Genomic DNA, 20,233 nt, shown 5'->3' with positions numbered 1-20,233 from the left:
CGGCGAGGAGGGTCCCCGCGCGGGCGGCGCTGACGTCGCCAAGGGGCCGCTCCGAGGCGGCGGCGGCGCGGGGCGCACAAGATGGCGGCAGCGGCGGGTGACGGGTGCGGGCGGCGGCGGCTCTGCCGCCCCCCTCGGCCACCCGCGGGGCGAAGAGCCGGCGCGGCGGCTCCCCCGTCCCCGGGGAGCGGCCCCATGGGCGCCTGCTCAGTGCCGGTTGTTCCCCGCGGGAGCTGGGCGGGGGGGGGTAGTGTCGCCCCTGGGCTGAAAAATGGGGTTTCTAGCGGCAGCTGGTGCGGTGACTGGCTCGGGCCGCCTTTATCCCGCAGCGGCTGGGCCGGCGGAATAGTCCAGCAGGCGTTTTCTAAGTTAGCAGAGCTGTCAGGTGTATATGCAGGCTAAGCAAGAGTTACCGCGTGCGTAGCAGCAAGAAAAACCCGGACTGTTCCCCTTGAATCCTCAACTGTAGTGAGCGGGCAGTTAGTCGCAGTAACTACCGCGGGGTTTCGGCTTTAGGGCAGTGTCGGTGTCTGATGTACTGGCGCAAACGCCTGATGATCGCAGAGCCTTAGCTAGGAGGTCTCCAGCTGCGCTGCTGGCGGGCAGTGCGCTGTACATACACTCCTTTGCTGGCAAAAAATAAATAAAATAAAGAGGTGTATAGATTTAAAAAAAATAAAAGGAGGTTGGGGGATGCTTGTCACAGGACTATGCTGATGGAAACCAGAAAATGTTTGCAGAATTACTTATTAAAGTGCGGCTTTGTTCTCTTAAGCCTTAACTGCTGTTGCTTACGGGACTGTGGTGCTGCGCGAAGCTCTGTGCATCAGTGTTCTGCTTGGTTGGCTTCATTTATAAAAGATTGGCGTCTGCCGAAACGGTGCGTCTCACTTCAAGTTAACACACCGCWCACCTAAAACTTTTAAGACACGGGTGAAAATAACCCGTGACTCTCTTCTCTTTCAAATACTAAACAGGTGCTGAACCTGAGGAATATCAGTTGGCCTCTGATTTAGAAGCTGTTACGTTAAAAGCGTAGTCTTTAGTAGCTGACTTTTAGTAAAATCAGGTACTGAATTTCCCATCTAATGCTTGAGATGGTGTTTGATCATGCAATTAATTACAGAAATAATCGCTAATAGGAAAAAAAGCTTTCCTTTTTGTTTATATTTGAGTTATGATTTTTAAATTTTACATATGCAAGGATAAAACTTAAGATTTCTAGTGCACACTTACAGATGGAACAAGAGCTGCCATTTTCTTGGCTTCTTAGGTTTTTTGGTTTTAACACAGATAAAACGTTATCCTAAAATGCACAATTTGTTAGCTGTTCTTGCAGTAAAACTGGTTAAAGRCATAAGCATGCCAGTAATCTTGAAATATGCTTCAGTGGAAACAAGAAGTCAAGTTTTGAATATATTTTTTTTTCTTGCAAGTGAAACTGACACAAGAGAAGACTTTTATACATCTCTTATTTTCCCATACAACTTAACGCTTCCAATAGTACTGTTTTGTATGTTAATACTTGTTTACTATTTTGCTGCCTACTTCTGCTCAGATCTGTTCTCACTGCCTGGGGCAGGGGGAAGGACCTTGAGCTCTGAAGTGCTGGTCGACTCATTCTCAGTTTCTTTGTGTGTGTGCACACAAAGAACTGAACTTCAGGACACAAGACTGCACAAATTAGTGTTGAATAGCTTTCTTTAGGGAATTTCAACTTTGTAGCATTTGCTTGTACTATTTTACTCCAGGTGTACYTTTCTAGCAGGAATAGGAATAAGTGCCAGTATCTTCTATGATTCTTCTACTGTTATCTGTCATATCACTCCAGGTTACATTTTTTTTCCCCTAGCAGTTCTACCAGTATTTTGCCAATTCTTGGTTCTAAGGCAAGTGCTTTAGATGTTGTGACTYGATTTAGTCTCAGGACTTCAGTGCTCCACATCTCAAAACATTTGTGCTATCAGTGTGCTGTGTGACACTCGGCTCAAGTCTCAGTTTTCTCCTGTTAACTTTTTCATAGTCTTTTTAGCTATTCATTTCTCTTTGACTAAAATGCACGTTTTGATTTCTTCATGTTTTTTTCAAAGAAACTAACTTCTACCATGCCAGTTTGTTTGCTTCCCCCTCTGCCCCCCTTTCTCCATGCCCACATCRATGTATGTGGGAAAATGTCATGCTGACTTGGTTGCTGGTGGAGGGAGAGGCATGAGGTTTTATTTTTTCAAGGTGCTGATCTTGCAATTTCATGAAATCATGTTACTTTTGCATGAAAAGCTTGATGAAGCAGCCCTGCTTTGCACAATGGTCATTCTGAAATCAGTGGACTACTTTTGTTCTCAGTACAGCAGTACTGTGAGTCAGAGCAGTTGGACAGGTCAATCCTATATGTTTATGCTATTTTTAAAAATCACTATGTAAACACTGTGTCTTATCTTAAGGCCCTCTTATTTTTTTTTTCCATTTGAAAAATATTATCAAGAGCAAGATAGTTCATAGGAACGTACAGATCACCTGCATCTTTTGAAGGAAAGCAGACATTTAAACATTTAAGTTTTTTTTTTTTTTTTACATCTGAAAGAATAAAGCTGTTTATTTTTTATATCCGCTTGCCTTCTGAGAAGATAGGTGTCCTTAGGCTTTTGGCAGACCATTCTATCAGGAAGTTCAGATCTTAAGATCTGACAAAGATTTACCCACTAAAGTCCAGCAATTTCAACTTCCAATTTTCCTTCCCAGTATATCTGGCTATACAGATGTCCTAGAAGTGCATCAGTAACAAAGAGGTCTTCATATTACTAAAGCTTTTAGGTGCAACTGTCAGGCCACTGAACAGCATGATGTTCAACAGAGATGGAGGAAGCACTGTAAAAGAACTATGTTTTACACTTAACTTCTTAAGTGAGTAAGAGTGGTTACTGCTGTTCGGTGACTGTAACAAGTTACTGCTGTTCAGTGGTTGTTAGTGTGTTGTACCTAGGAAAAGAGAAAGTCTGTTTTGGTTAGCCCAAAAGCAAAGATAAGTTAAATCTACAGTATTTAATTCTTGCAAACTTATTATGTAATTAATTCTTAAAGAATCTCATTAGCAGACTATCAATACACTGCTTTTTAGAAGGAATGGATGTTTGCAGTGCTGGCAAGCTGAAAAAGTGCAGCAGGACTTATTTCCATGATCTGGTGACCGTAGCATCTTGACCTCCCACAAGACCCTATGGCTAATATTTGATCTGGGAATTATTGAATGGATACCCAGAAATTATGGTGCCTAAAATTGTTTGTTGTACTTACTGTGGACTGGAGACAACTGAATAAGAATGATAAACATGGGCATATAAAACTGTATACGCTTTAATTTCACTACAGCTGGCTCAACCTTTTCTATATYATAGAGTAAGAACTATACAACATGGAATAATGCTAGATGCTAATTACCTGCTACTACATACTTAGAGAACTGTTACAGTTCTTATACTTGCAACTGTATTGTAACACTTTAAAAAGCATTAGCTGCGTGACAAAGTCACTTTGTTAAATCCTATAATGCAGGTTTTACCTAAGTACTATACCAAAAGTGAAACTAGTTTCCTAGCCAGATGCAACTCCTTAGCTGTTTTCCTCCTTTAGTGTTAGGTCATCTGATGTTACGACTCCTTGAGTGGTAACTGGCACAATGTCACAACCTAGTTAACAAAGTTAGAGATTTTTTTGGTCTATTTTGTATTTCAGGACTGATAAAATGGAGGAATAGTAGCATATTCAGTGATAATAGCTGGAATTATAGCCTTTTAGCTTCCATCTAGAGCTGTCTAAATCACTTAATGTTTCCATGGAATGATTTACACATCTGTAAAATCTGTTATCCTGAACCTTGCATGGATGTTGTAAAGCCTAGGCCAGGTCCACAATATCTGTTCATTTGTAATGGCAACACTTACCTTGCTTGGCATAACCTTTATATTTGAGAAGCACTTGGTACTTCTCAGGTGAGTAACTATTTCATCTGGCAGTAAATGTGCTGAGTGATGSTGGTGGTGTGTGCTACTTAGCCCTCCTAGTAAGTGACATCATGGGCAGAAACTCTCCAGATCAAATATAATCACTTCCTGACATATTTTATCTATATAACATCTCTCAGCTAGATTGGAAAGTCTAAAGATGGCAAAAACATAATGAAATAACGAATCATTGTTGTCTTAATTCTGTCAGTCAGAGCCTACTTATTTTAGGTAAATGCCCTTTCTGGGAGAAAGCAAATGTAGCAGCTTTGGATAAATAAATCCTACCACATAGACTTATAAGAGGATGTAGACCAGTGTTAGCCRATTTATTGAATGATTTTTTTTAAAGCCATAGATTAGAAAAATCTTTTCAAAATAGTACTTTTTATAAAGGTTGCATCAGTTTAGGTGTATCCCTTGTGGTATTTCTGTCTTATGAGGAACTTGAGTCCTGCTTTTCCAGGCTACCTTCGCTTTTCAGAGGTATTAAACAAGTTAAAATGTACTTATGGAAGATATGTTATTGTWGAAAGCTTTGGTATAATGGGCTTGCCACAGTGCAAAGGTGCAGTGATTTAATTAAAGGTGTGGTTTAATTAATGGTTTAAGTTGTATAAAGCCTCATTTATCCAAACTGGTGGGAGTGTGCAAACAAATCGAAGTGAAACAGTTTTGTTTGCATCTCTATGCTGAGGAGTAGAATTAATAGGAACCTTTAAACTCCTATCTAGAGTCTAGATAAAACTAGACTCCTATCTAGAGTCTAGTTTCTATCTAGAGTCTAGAACAATGTGTTTTAACTAATTCAGTGTTCTTTGGAAAAAACAGGCTTAGTCTAAAGACGCTGGTGTGCTTCAGTCCTGAGCCAGAAGGTACTGGAGTATGGTACTAGGAGTATGAACAGTTGTATGCAGGTCATTTAGTTCCAGAGTGTCCCAGTCAAACCACTGATAATAACGTTGATTGTGACTCCAGATAACTGGGTGCCTTTCTGTGTTCTTAATGGTGGGAATTAGTTGGATGGAGATTAATCTTGACTTGAGGTGTGAGTTTGTTATATGTTATACCCACACTTAAAGCGATGCAGTCGGGTATTTATGAACTGTAGCTTAAAGCTTTTTTTTTTTTTTTTTTTTTTTTTAGTTGCAGATTGAAATATCATGGACAGAAAATAGTGATTTTTCACTAGTTTCTCTGGCATTTCAATTTTAACATGGATAAGTGTAAGCACATAGGGCGTCTGCGGCTGGCCCAAGATCATTCCATTCTGAATCCTCAGAAATGGCATTGCGTGGACTGCAATACTACTGAATCTGTGTGGGCATGCCTCAGCTGCTCGCACGTGGCATGTGGAAGATATATTGAAGAGCATGCACTAAAGCACTTTCAGGAGAAGGGTCACCCAGTGGCATTGGAAGTAAATGAGTTGTATGTTTTCTGTTATCTCTGTGATGATTATGTTCTTAATGATAACGCAACTGGTGACTTAAAACTGTTGCGAAGCACATTAAGTGCAATCAAGAGTCAAAACTATGAGTGCACGACTCGTAGTGGGAGGACTTTGCGTTCTATGGGTACAAGCGATGACTCTTATCTTTCACATGACGGTGCCCAAGCCTTGCTCCGGAAAGAGGACCGCATGTTCACAGCACTCTGGCACAGAAGGCATGCGTTCATGGGCAAAATATTCAGATCGTGGCTCGGGTTGACACCTAGTGGAAAGAAGATTTTAGAAGAAGAAAAGCGTTGGGAAGAAGCAGAGAAAAAAAGAGACAAAGCTAGAAAGAGAAGGCAGGAGCGAAAGCGGCAGTTAAAAGCAGAGATGGAAAAGATGCCTCCGAGAAAAAGCTGTCGCTTGCAAAATCAAAGCAGAATGTTCTCAAAAACAGCACCCTGCATGCCGAAAACATCACAGGATGAGGAATCTGTGGCAGAGTTGAAAGAAATGTATACCTCAAATGATGTAAGATTGAAAAAAATAAGTGACTCTCCACTTAAACGAAGGCCCACAGTAACTCCTGGTGTAACAGGACTAAGAAACCTGGGAAATACATGCTATATGAATTCTATCCTGCAGGTATTAAGTCACTTGCATATTTTTCGTGAATGCTTTTTAAAGCTGGATCTTAGCCAAACTCAGGAACTACTGGCAACAGCAGCCAATGGTAAAACAAGATCTTCATCTAAACACCCTTCAGTTAGTGCCTCAGCATTACATGTGAATGACAACCATGAAAAAGTAAAGGGATCGTCATCTTCTGTGAGACGACCTAGTTTATCTTCTGGATTAAGTGGAGGAGCATCGAAAAGTAGAAATATGGAACTWATTCAGCCCAGAGAGCCAAGTTCAAAGCATATTTCTCTTTGCCATGAGCTTCATACCCTTTTCCAAGTTATGTGGTCTGGCAAGTGGGCGCTGGTATCTCCTTTTGCCATGCTCCACTCTGTATGGAGACTAATTCCAGCCTTCAGGGGATATGCCCAACAGGATGCTCAGGAATTCCTCTGTGAACTTTTAGATAAAGTACAGAAGGAACTAGAGACCACAGGGACCAGATATCCAGCTCTCATCCCTGCTTCGCAAAGGAAACTTATAAAACAGGTTTTGAATGTGGTTAACACCATTTTTCATGGACAGCTCCTAAGCCAGGTATGTGGTTTTTGTTTTGTTTTCAACTGTTTAGTGATTTGTAGCTACCAACTGACATTGGTCAATGATAGACGTACTTCAAAGATTAGTAAGCGTGGTGGATATACTGTAGACAGCTAAAATAGAAATATCACCTGGGTACTCCTAAAACTTTCAGTAGAAGAGGCACTTGGTAAATATAACAGTTATAAGTATGATATTGTAAGCCACACTCTTGTAATACATTATTGAGAGCAAAGGACCTGCAAGAGAATGTAGCTTTGCCTAACGCGTCTGCTTAAACGAGATACAAGCGCTCAAGGAATACAGGACTGCTGAGAACCGCATGACCTTACTGTTAGGCATCAACTGTCATGGAGTAATGAATTTACAGTTTAAGCACCTAGTTGGCTATCATGATGCTAGATAAAAGAAGGTGTTAAAGATGTTAATCTGGWCTACGTGGAAATTATGTAATACTTGCTAAGCAGGAAAACATTTGCATTATTTCAGTAAGTACTTTGAACATGAGCTGACATTCCTGCTTACAAATGCTGTAACAGGGATACTGACCCTTCCCACTACATGGAGATATGGAAGGCTCTGTCAACACAGAAACCAAATTTGTGGGGTGGAGGCAATGGTTGTTTTCCTCTTCTCTGCCTGACTACTACCTTTTTTTTTTTTCTTGACTTCCTGTTAAGTACTTCAAAGTATCCACTTAACTGTTAGGCATATCCCAACTGTGTATGTGTACAAAGATTTGAGAACTGAACTGACAGAAAAGCTGGTTTCTGTTAAACTCATCAAAAAAACCAACTAAATTGCAACAACAAGAATAGAGGTTGACGAAGTCTCAGAAGTGGTCTTTAGTGTATATGTGCATATGTTACTGAGATAGTGCAGAAACATTAAAAGATATTCTGTGTAAATGAGCAGCGATTTTAGACAAAACAAAAAAGTAGATGTTGGCATTATTCTCTCGGTTGATGGTTTAGTGTTTTAGTATGGGAAGCTAGAAATCAAAGTGCTCTATAACTGAGATAGGTTTGCTATCTGCTGTTACATCTATACACTTYGTAATAAGATAACAGAGCTTTTAAAATTATGGTTGCATTTCAACATATGTTAAATTCTAGGTCTTAKTTAACTACAGGAAACTGCTATAATCTACTGATAAAAATGGATCATCCTTCTCCACCTTCTATTTGGCGCAGTATAAGCGCACTTCTGTTGGCATACCTACTTTTCTCAAAGTAGCCAACATATCTTGTATCAGAGTTGCACCAATATATGCGTCTAGTGTAGTTATTATGTCATTTTATTTTATTTTATATTATGTCAGCTTWCTATTTGAAAATCACATTCCTTTCCAAAATAGTAACATTGACAGTAAAACCAGGTAGTTGCTGAAGAATTCTAAATGACAAGGCTTTGGTTGCATTGCCTTCTTACAGGAGTCATTTGCTGGAAGGATTACCAGGGCTCTGAARATGATAATCAAAATTTAAATAATACCACTACTTTTAGACATTTCTCCTTGTTGTGTGAAGGGCCTTGTGGCTAGAAATCCTCCCATCTTCCTGAAAGTGAGAGAGGAATAAGTGAGAAATCACTCAAGTGTCACTGAGTGAGCCTGAAAGGARATTAAACAGGTTTGAGCTATCTTGTGACTTTTGCAACTGCAATATGTAGCTCTTTTACTGCAGCTGATCAATGCCCATRTGCAAGATACAGCCTTGGTAAACTTCAGAATGCCAAGAGAGAGGGAGACCAAAAAACAAGTGTATTGAGACTGCTGATCTGAAGTAATTTATCACCAACTCATTAGGCAATTTCACAGGCAATGTCCATAAATTCACCTCCCAGTGTATCTTCTGTCCTATTTTCCAGTTTTGTTTTTCTCTAGCTCTTTTGAACATGATATGCAGCATAARGTAACCCTTGAAGATCTATACTTTTCTTGCATGTACAAACACCAGGGTCTGAATCATTAAGGTACCTGAACAAGTTTTATCAAGGAAGAATGAGCCTTACAAACTGTTAGGCAATTATTTTTCCTCCTCTCAGTAAGATTCATCCATCCATGTTTAGCCAGRACTGGCACCAACAGCCATCATAAAGGTTTTTGTTTAAGTGTGTGTGGCAAGAAAACATCCTTGCAGGGATGGAAAGATATGAACAACTTCTTGCTCAGCTATCACATCTTTCATAATACAAATGCTTAAAATCAGAGACTGTATGCTTGTGTTTATRTGCTTAACTTTTATCTATTTACATGCTCTAACAGTGCTACAGTTTCTCACTTTTAAGATAGTCGAAACCATGGGCTGTTGTGTTTATTGAAACTAGGATGGGATTTTGATCCAGAATATTTTGTAAAATTCACCTTAATTCAGTGAATAGGGGGGAATTGAGAAACTAGGTTTTCTGCAGCAACTGTTTTCRATTTTAGGATTAAAAAGTTAATACACTTAGTATACATTTGTTTGCACTGAAAGTATTAGTTAAAGATATTTGATGCTGTGAGATACTCAAGTGTAGTAAAGGCAATCTACTTGACCTTTAAACCTTAGGAATACTATGCCCTAGTCTTAATASAAGGCATATGAACTGTATGTTTACTTAGGTTTCACATTACTTTCACATGTGCAATAAAACATTCTGCCTCTTCTCCTAGCTGTTTTATTTTAACTTAAAGGGAAGTAATAATCCTGAGCTTGCCGTCAGTCTGTTGCCATAGAAGTGGCTGCCTGATTCAACACCATACCTGGCTGCAGAATCAAGAAAGAGGAGAAAATAGGACATGTGAGAATCTTGTTCAGACTGCTTTTTTGATAATTAGGAAAAGCTTTGGGTGATGTCAAAAGAATTAGGTGAATTGGTTGGGGTTTTTTTATGAGGTACTTCCTGATGTTTTCTTCACTTGAAATATCTTTTACTGTTTTATTGAATGCTAAGCTACATAATGAGTAACTCTGAGAATGGTGTGGGCATAGACAGTTGGATTGCCACTTGAAATTTTAATTCCAACATCCTTTCTAGGATTAGAGGTTTTTTCTCTCCAGTACAGATTGTGAAACTTAAATACCCAATGCATCTAAAGAGAGTAGAGATAGGATATATAGCTACAAAACCCTCACCCTCTATTCTTTCCTTTTCTGCATGCTAGTCTTCCTCCAGTGGTTGCCTGCAGCAAGATGTGGTRTAGTGCTTCTAGGGCAAACGAGTCTTTATATAGAAAACTGCTCTCAGGTGCAGATGCACTGGAGAAGTTGGTTCTTCCTTCACAATCCCACTTGGGACTGCAAGAAGATCCCAATATATCTATTAAAATGCCAGTTGTTTACAATCCCTCAGTGTTTGTACTCTAGTGGAAGAAAGGATACCTGCTCTCTCCARTCCTGGAGCCCTTCAGTGGGAAAGAAGAGTATTACACTATGAAGTTATTTGCCAGTGGTAAAGTGACCTATAGTGATCCACAGATATTTGAAGTAAACTTCAAGAACTGAAACAGGTTAGCCACAGTCTTTATTTAAAAAGTCTTTTGGCTTGTGATTTTAAAATGACTCTAGCTAAATAGCAGTGTGGAACAGTTTTTAAAGTTAAATATTAAAAAAATACTAACTGAAATATATTTTTAGTTTTGTCCATATTAAACAAGGAAGTAGGTAGGTATATTTTAGACATCTTGAAAACTGAARTAACAGACTTTAGCTTTCAAAGCTAAGGTGTATTTTCAGCACTGCATTGGAAAACTTYTGCCCCATGTGTCCAGAATTCTTCCTAGCAGAAACCCATGTGTGTACTTAAACCAATTTTTAATTTTTTGCCAGGATATCTTATATTAAGGGCAATTTAATTTCCTCTTGAAAAGGAAGTCTAGCACATACTTCCCAAATGGATTGCACACTGTAACTATCTTCCAGTTCATCTCATATAACATGGAGCTTCTGGAACTTAATAGTAGTTTAAGGAAAATTGATACTATATGCACCTTATCTCTTGTCCTTTTGCCCATCAAATACTGTGTGGTAAAACCTGAAAAACCTCAATTTTTAAAATAAACCTCATTGCCGTAAGAATTTACCAGAAAAAATGACTCTAGTGTAAGCCAATATTATAGAGAGAATCTAAATATTGATACCTWTGCTTACATAATGCCAAAATAGTCTTTTGAATTTGTGAATCTCTTAGTATTGTTAATTTTGTGTTAGATGGAAAGAGATGTGAATGTATATTTGAATCTAATAACAGAATAGTCAATAATTACTGAAGATCCAATGGTTATTTTAGAAACCTTTTTTGTTACTAAAAATTGCTTGTCTTACCTCAGTTGCTCAGGTTTCATTCTTGATTTTTCTGATACCTCAAAACAAGGTCAACTAGAGGAGCAGGCTGCTCAGGACAGGTCCAGCTGTGTTTTAAGCATCTCCAAGGATGGAGAATTCACAGCTCCTCTGGGCAGCCTGGTCCAGTCCTTGACCACCCTGAACTATATTTAAAAAATGTCCTTAATATGTTTGSAAATTGCTCCATCATCTTCCCATATGTCAAGGTGAGGCTGACYGGCCTGTGGTTCCCCAGGTCCTTCTTCTTGCCCTTCCTGAAGATAAGAGACATTTGCTTTCTTCCAGTCCTGAGGAACTTCCCCCATCGCAATGACCTTTYCCAAGATGATTGAGAGTGGCCTTGCAATGACATTGGCCAACTTCCTCTGTCCTTTCAGTTTAAATGGGGAAAGCTGCTAGTTCAAGGCAAGGAGAAGGATAATCAATGTTTTCTGTGACTAAAAGAGACCCAGTAAGGCAGGGGCAGAAATAAGATTTGTGCTGATTTATATTAAAGCTACTTGTCTGCCTGCTTCAAAGAMTAAAAATTAGTGTTGAAATATGAATACAGTGTTTAATTGTAAACTGGCACATGTTGCAAAGCAGCAAACAACTATGATTCCTTTATAGTACTGCTGAGTAAATTAAAATTTTTTTGTAAATGACCAAAGAAATACCTGGTCACATACCATTTTTATCATCTTTTTCAACTGGTGAGGGACCCTTTCGAAACTAGGTTTTCTTTGGGGCAGTTTCAGAAAGTCTTTTCTGAGGAGTCCGCTGTATTCAAATCTTGTGCCTCCTGTCAAGCTCTTGGGCTAGATTTCTGGTAGAGCAACACCAGACAYAGCAATGGAAGTGAATGAAGAGCACTGGCTGTGCTGGTGTGCTTTGAGGTTTCCTCTAGGACAAAGTTGTAATTGGGTGCTTGCTCTTCTTAGAGCTAACCTATGTTTGGTGATGAGTGTGYGTTTTTGTTGTTTTTTTTTCCTAATAATTGACCACTTATATAGCAATACTGCGTAAGAGCTAAAGTTTTTGTTATTTGTAGACATGTTTTACTCCCTCTCCCCCAAGTGGTCAGACTTCGTACTAATGAYGTTTCAGACAGCATCTCAGCAAAATGCCCACTTCCCTCCCTGCTAAGCACTGCAAGAACAGTACGTATTTCCGCAGAAATGAATATACAAGAGACCCAAATAGTGAAGTAGGTTCTAACAAATATAGTATGCGAAGTAGGTTTAAAGATTTAAGGGAAGCAAGGCTTGTAAGGAGAGGCATTTCCTTTTATTTGGTCAACCAGTGTATTTTGGGACAAAATGGTTGAGAGAAGGGGATATGAGAAATCTCTGTGGGAGAGAGGTTTTCTCCCCTATTTGGTTAGTATGATATAAATTTAAGCTTAGGGGTGAATGATGAGGGTGACTGTTGTGCAGTTATAGTTATGAATTCTCTCAGACTGAATAGACTAAAGGCTATAAAAAGCTATGAATACTTGAGGTAGGTTATAGGAGCATTTGCAGTTTAACCCATCCCTAAGCCATATGCTGATTTCTCTGTTCTGGTATTAGTATCTGTGCTTTTCTGTGTGGCCTGGATTGTAAAATCATTGTCAAGTTGATTTTCAGTTATGTGCAGGTGGTGTTTTAAGTTACTCTGTAGTAACTTAAAATATTGAACYCCAGATCACAATTTGCTGTGGTTTTGCTAGTGATACTCTGTTAAATAGATTCGATTCATTTTGGTGATGGTCCATACTCATCAGCATAAAGCTCTGTCATCATCRTTACATCTGAAGAAATACAGTATGGGCTGTAGTGTTGTGGAATTCCCTATGATAGCATGTTCCTAGGAGCCCCCTTCTATTTTGATTTCTATTCTATTCTATTTTGATTACTTTACTGTGGAAAAAAATCAATTACTACATTTTCATGTAGGTGTCTCCAAATAGTAAAAACTTAAGTARTAGCACAGCACAAAACAGGGCTGTCTTAAGTATTCTTAAAATCAAAAACACGAGAGCAGAGATAGTAATGGCTATCTTTATTCCAGGCAGGTGCAGGCAATATAGGAAGAACAGAGCTGATGTTGGGGTTAGCTTCCTCAGCAGCAATGTGCTAWCTATTTTCTTTGGCTGCATTTAGGCTGAATACCATCCAGGGMAAGGGCAGCTGTCAAATTATTACTGTTAGCACAAAGATACTTCTGAGTGACCTGGCTGTTTAGCTTGAGTCAAGCAACCTGATCTTGCTCCTTTCAGGCCTACGGTTTAATACTGAGCTTTAACCAAACAAACAGTTGTATTTACTACCCGTGTTCCAAGGCATGAGAGGGTGCGCAGGGCAAATGCAAAATAGGGATGCCAAACAAGCTAAAAACAGCAATTTACTTGCTTTGCTGTCATGTAAACTTCTCGTGTAGTTTTGTTATAAATCACAGCAYTAGACTTCTTAAAATAACGGTTTTAAAATATGATGAGGAGGTAGAATTAAACATTGAATTTGTAAAATGTAATAATAATGAAGGTACATGTCACTAACCAGAGTACTAGAGCAAACTCTTTTCTCTTACTGTCCTCCATACTCATACCATCAAATTCTATTGAGTAGATGTAGTTTTTTGCCAGCTCTTCCCATTCGTGTTTGTCTTTTTTAATTTGCACAACTCATTCAAACTACTTATGAACCATTTATAAAATGTCAATGCTTTTAATTAAAAGCACAAAAGCTTGGTTGTGCTGAGGGACTATTAATGGAGCATGAGATAAAGGAATTCTGTTTAAATAAAAGCAGAAGTCATGGGCTTGTTGTGCGGCAGTGTAAATGGCTCCCTGTAAATGGCAGTGTAAACGGCCCTGACACTGCAAACTGGGCTGTGCAGATGGGCTCCACCGAGGGGTGAGGATCCTGCTTGCTGCCAGCTGTAGGCTCTGGCCTGGCTAAGAAAAATACTTGCAATCAGTTCATCTTCGCTCCAGCCCCGATTTACCTCTCATTTCTCACTGAGAGAGAACATGCACAGCAGCACTTTTYCCCCAGCAGCTGATGCGGTTGGGTATGCGCTTTTCCAGATGTGGCGGGGAACTTAGCTGGTGGCAAATATGCAAATCTCAGATAACTTTGAGAGTTTACMGTGTGGAAGAGGGGAGGAGCATCGWGTATTTGAGGAGGTAGCTGGAGCTCTGTCTCAGTACAAGTGTCTACCAGCACATATCAGATTTGCTTGCAGTCGCGTGAGGAGATGAGACACAGTACTGTTGCATCAGTTACTTTTTTTGTGGGGCAAAAATTGAAGCTGGACCAATTATGTCTTTTATTCTTTGGGACAGTATTTATTAACTAGTAGGGAAAGAGGATCTTTTAAATAATGTAGATTGTTAATATCATACATGAAATTTTACACCTCCTATCAAAATCATTTGTACTGTGTTCATGTGTATGCATTATCCTAAGCCCATTAATCTTCAGTGTGTATTTGTGTTCAGCAAATTCCTGCTTAAGTAACTCATCAATTAAATAATTTTTTGGCCCCCAAAATCATCCCTTTTTACAGCAGAAGTCTATTAGTCATTCTGTGTTTATGCTGGAGTTAGCTTGAACTGTGGCCAAACATAACGTTTTTGTCTCAAAGTCTAGATTCCAGCTCTGAATTACTAATAAYTTGTGGCTTTGAAACATTGCCAGATGTTAGCACTTAAAGAAGCTTCTGTCAGTGTACATTAAAACAGAAGTTAATCCTCTTGTGCTATATAAAGTCAGCTTCTTTTTGTTGTCTACAAACAAGACAGTGGCACTTTGTTCTTAGAACTTAAAGTAATGGATTCCCTTGCACATGYGCCTGTACAATATCTATGTGCATTAGGTAGCTAATGCATAGAGCATATATAGGCTATTACATTTATTAAATAGAGAATTACTCACAAGAACACCTGGAAGAAAGTCACTGTAAAGTGATAGATCTGTTCTTACTGTATATAAATGATTGAGAAATAACAGACAAAGCAAGGTGACTAATGGCACAATAGCAGGCTTTCAAAGGAAAAATAAAGGAGCTATTGAAAAAAGAGTGAATTTTACCCTTTTGCTGGTGTGTTAATGTGACTGAAAAGTTCTTTCTGAAATATATGTAGAASAGCAACACAGAGGCGTGTCTGAGAAATAATATTCAGATCCCTTGTGGATCTTCATTCCTTTATTACTACGTCTTTGTATTAGCTATTCCAAACAATTTGTATTTTCCTAAATAGGTAGCAGGCTTAGAGACTTTCCTTTGGCAATTAGTTACCCTTCTGGTTGCGTACTTAAGTAGATATTTGATATTCCATTTACTACAAAACATGAATGGTGATGTCTGTTTTTTTTGAGTTGATGGCTAAATGTCTTGACAGRGAAACATATGAAAACTTTGAGTTCCTTTAATCATTTTTGAGGGAAGTTTGTTAACTGTTGGAGAACTGTGGCAGCGTGTCTGAGACTTGGAAGCTGTGTCAAAGCTATCTGAGTCCCTTTAAAATTCAATTTACCGTGGACTTGTTCAGAATGTGCCTTTGCTCTCTAGAGCAGTGAATTTAGCACTGCTTGAGTTAGTGATCACCTGCAACTGTTAAGCCAATAAATACCTCTTTTACAGTGGAAAACTCAGGTAACTGCTCTTTAGGATTATTTTATACTTTTGACTGCTGAATTGAATATATGAACAGGAATATRTTTCTAGTCTTGCACACATTGGAGAGTTACTGATATTTCTTTACAGCCTGTATGAACTAGGCTTGTTACAGCCAAATGTAGTTTCACTGCTGCGTATGTTCAGCTACTCATACAAATTATTCATCCATGTGGATCATCAGGAAGGATGGAGAGCCTTTGGCAGAAGACTAATCAGACTACGTGTGATACTTCTATCAGCAGCTGTAGCTGGCTTTTAGAGAACTGTATTGCAAGTACACATGTCCTGTGTTGCCAGTATATTTAAGAACTATTACTTTTAGTTTACTTTCCTAAAAATTCAATGTCTATCATAGATTAATCTTCCCCTGCTGTATGATCTTGCATTTTCCAGGTTGACTGGCTTCATTTCTTGACATTTTATTTATGTTCTGTCTTACTGCTTGTCCTTTCCCTAGTGTGACGATGGATCCACTTACTGAAAGAAGAAATAAATTATTTTTACCTGTTAATTTTTCTTTGAAGAAGTGTGCTTCCCAATCCAGGCTTCCCTGGAAGACTTACAAAGTAAGAAGGATATGAATTTAAAAACCCCAGCTCTTTTTTTTAATTAAAGCTAAATTATAATTTCTCTTTCATGTACGTATTCCTTTTGGAGTATTTCTTTTTGGAGAAAAGGCTCCTGAGACTCCACCTGCTTTCCCTTGGACAATCCCAGGCAGACCATTTTGACTCTGCTTTTGTTTCTCAGTAAAACATTAGAATACTTACCCTTCTGTGATAACAGTATTGGACATGCTGCTTCAGAGAAAATAAATTAGAGAAAATAAATACAATTTCTTTCCAGTTAAATTACTATGCCTTTTGTTTGCATCAGTGATCCCTGAAAAACTGCCTTTTTTTTTTTTTTTTTTTTTTTTTTTTTTTTTTTTTTTTTAATTCAAGCTACATTGTTATGGTACACTTTTAGCAAAGTAAGTTTTTTGAATGAGAGAAACTCGTGAAGTAATTGTTTTACAGGTTACGTGCCTTGCCTGTGACAATAAATCAAATACTGTAGAACCATTCTGGGACCTGTCACTGGAGTTTCCTGAGAGGTATCACTGCAATGGCAAGGAGATGGCATCTCAACATCMATGTTTGCTGACAGAAATGCTGGCCAAGTTTACAGAAACTGAAGCTTTGGAAGGGAAGATATATGCATGTGATCAGTGCAACAGTGAGTAAAGGCAGTATGTACTCAGACATAAATTTTCCATGTAAAATACAAATTAAAGAGACAGTAAAAGCGTAGCAGGAAAACACTACAAATCTTAAAAGTATGTARCATTAAAAGCAAACAAACAAACAAACCCCAAATGCTTCCTCTTATGTCCTGGTATGGTTGCTGTGACAGCTATTACTCTCCACCTAGAAGACGAAATTATTCAAAGGATAGTTTAAAATGTGATGCTTCTCTTAAATTGAGACTGATCAATCACMCACTAATGGGGACTGTGATATTCTCAGCTGAAGCACCCATCAGCTTTCCAAGTTAATGTAAATAACTTAAGGGACCACAGGTATTTTACATTTAAATTATAAAATAATCCTTGCAGAATGGATCACAAAGCGTATCCTTTTTAAGGAGGTACATTCGGTAGCTTTTTAGGTCCATAAAAATATGCTGTTATTTAGATTTGTATGTACGTAACTGTGTGTTTGGCCTCAGCAAAACGCAGGAAGTTTTCTTCTAAACCAGTTATACTCACAGAAGCTCAGAAGCAGCTTATGGTGTGTCGACTACCTCAGGTTCTCAGATTACACCTTAAACGGTTTAGGTAAGTAGTACTACAACAAACTTAAATGTTGCAAACTGAGCAATTTAGTCCTCTTCCATTGATCCTTTGGCATTAATGGTTTTCAGCATCAGTCTTTGAGAATTCTATTAAGCTTACTAGCRTGATGAGAAATAGTTATTAGAAGTTTTTATCTTCTCTGTTTAATTAAACATCAGTAAGATATGTCCTAAGCAGGGAACTGACCTTTTAGATACTAGCTACTTGCTACTTTAATACTGAAATTATCTCATCCTTTTTTTCAATCAAACCTGGTAAGCTTGCTGTGAACTCTGTTGATTAAAAATTAATCTCGTTAGGTAGAGCGAAAGATCGTATTCACTAATGTACAAACTGAGATTGTATTCAGTCTGAAGTGTCAYGTAACTCTCGTATAACCACATACATGAATGTATTAGCCTGAGAGTAAGGAAGTGAAGAGTGCATCTCTCTGAACTCTTAGTCAAGGCATTGGCACAAAATCTGGCCTGAATAGGAAGAAAAATAAAAATAAGGTACAATATGTGGGAAACATTCTCTCACCAGGCACATGGACATATTTTAAAAGGCCTTGAAATAAAGGAGAAGTGAAAGAGGAAGCCTGGAAAAAAAACATGTATGAAAATTAGTATGTATGTATTTTATTTGAAGATGCTAGCAAGGATAACTGTTCTAACATCTCAAAATGCTATATTTTTCTTCAGAAAAAATAAATTTTCATTTGACTTAATTTTCTAGGTGGTCAGGACGCAATCATCGTGAAAAGATTGGCGTACATGTTACTTTTGAGCAAATGCTGAACATGGAACCCTACTGCTGCAGAGAATCCCTCAAGTCTCTCTTACCTGACTGCTTTATCTACGACTTGTCTGCTGTAGTAATGCATCACGGGAAAGGATTCGGCTCCGGGCACTACACTGCCTACTGCTACAATTCAGAAGGAGGTAGGAACAAACTAAAGAGTAAGAATATGGGAGAATGGGTGCTCGTATTTCATAACTGAATAAGCTTATGGCCTTTTCTCAAAAGCAAAAGGRATCAGCTATAGTTGAACCTGCCTGAAATGAGAATCACTGTGTAGACCCAAGAATGGTTCAAACTTCGTATTGGGTAGTTAAACCTATTCTGGTTACAAATTCTCTTGCAGATCTAAAGAAGCTAACTGGGCTTTTATCATTTAAAGGCAGATATAGAGTGTAATATTTCTATGCAACTTTTAAAAACTGGGACTAAACACTAATTATCAAATACAAGGCAAATACCTCAGGTCAGTGTCCTGATGATTTCCTTTGATGTATTACTTCATTCTAGGATTTTGGGTACACTGCAATGATTCCAAACTCAACATGTGCACTATTGAAGAAGTATGCAAGGCTCAAGCCTACATTTTGTTTTACAGCCAGCGACTTACTCAGGAAAATGGACAGGGTAAAATGTTGTGTCCTAGCACAGCTGAAAGGCAGCAGCACACAGAATTAGCTGACTGTTCCACAGACAACAGTAGCAGCTAATCCAAAGCCAATTTACTGTGTGTACGGTAAAAGGTTGTATTGTTGTAACTATATATTTTTTTAATGAAATACAAGTACAGTATAGTACTACTTTTTTATTTTGAATCTGTGTACAGTGCCTATATACTTTTATATTAGCTAAAGTACTCTTTACAATTGTTAGTAAAAAATTTTTATTGACAGTAAGTAACTTTATAAGTTCCTAGAATTTCAATACAGCTATTTTTTTAAAGAAAGATTACCATTTGCATTTAACTCTTACCTCAGGCTGGGTTTTTTGTGTGTGTGTGTGTGTCTTTTTGGTTGTTTTGGTTTTTTAAGCTGTTTTTATATTTTGAAAATTTTTTAAATTGGTTTAGAAAAATGACTTTCAACAGGCAACTGATATTTTTCTGGTTAATTTTCTATATATGCTTGTGTACATTTTATAGTTTAGTTCTATTGATATCATGACTCATGTCTGTGGACATGACTCTCACATCTGCAGGAACTGCTACTAGATATTAAATATTAATATTCACCAGCAAAGAGTGTTTTACATGTCAACCAGTAACTAAACTTTTCTTGGGAAACTTTTCTACATGACTGAAATGAAACTAGTTTGCAAGCTTTTCCCCATGGCCTCAAGGGAGCTACACTAAAGATATACATTTATAGAACTTCTTAAAATATKAAATTTAAGGAAATGGAGCATGTACTTATTTGCATATAAGTATTTAAAGAGGAGTGGTTTCATAGCACAAGAATGTATGTTTACTAAGACTTCCATRTTTTAGCCTTAATCAGTTTGACAATTTAAAATTCAAGTGCCAAATCTGAAGTAATAACTTTGACAACTAGGGGCTTTTTATTCCAATAATTTAAAAAGCTTTCTTGAAAACAAAACTCCATGCTATCATAGCTGCAAGAAAGTTAGCACCTCCTTTCATGCATTGTACAAGATGACTTGGAAATGTAGCAAGCTTCATCTGTTTCAATACTCTAACAAACCAGTGACAAGAAGCTGTAAAAGTTTGTATGAAAATACTTTAAATATGACTTTGGCATCATTAGCTACGACTGCTGTACTTTCTTCATTGTCCTACCACTAGCATTAACAGAACTGTGCATTGAGGAGAATCCCAACAAGCCTGAACTGTCAGTTTTTCTCCACATACAGGAGTTAATGCCAAATAAATTTTTTAGTTGTGAATTTATTTTGCATAAATCCTATGCAAATTGTTACCTCATCTTTTGCAAAGTTTATACCTCAATAAAATGCCTCAATGTGGACAAAAAAA

General features: G+C 38.1%; 1 protein-coding gene across 1 annotated transcript; it reads left to right on the top strand.

Annotated features, from left to right (window-relative positions):
- Positions 1 to 5,131: 5,131 nt before the first annotated feature.
- Positions 5,132 to 20,233, top strand: USP44 (ubiquitin specific peptidase 44). The gene is made up of 5 exons (XM_085321249.1): positions 5,132 to 6,651; positions 16,646 to 16,844; positions 17,337 to 17,445; positions 18,181 to 18,386; positions 18,754 to 20,233. The coding sequence occupies exons 1-5, from the start codon at positions 5,215 to 5,217 to the stop codon at positions 18,951 to 18,953; spliced, it is 2,151 nt and encodes a 716-aa protein (XP_085177375.1). The 5' UTR covers positions 5,132 to 5,214; the 3' UTR covers positions 18,954 to 20,233.

Source organism: Rhea americana, unplaced genomic scaffold (genome assembly GCF_003343005.1).
Source record: "Rhea americana isolate MKP2758 unplaced genomic scaffold, rheAme1 scaffold_69, whole genome shotgun sequence".
In the NCBI taxonomy this organism is placed as follows: domain Eukaryota; kingdom Metazoa; phylum Chordata; class Aves; order Rheiformes; family Rheidae; genus Rhea; species Rhea americana.
This window is presented reverse-complemented; position numbering and strand designations above follow the sequence as displayed.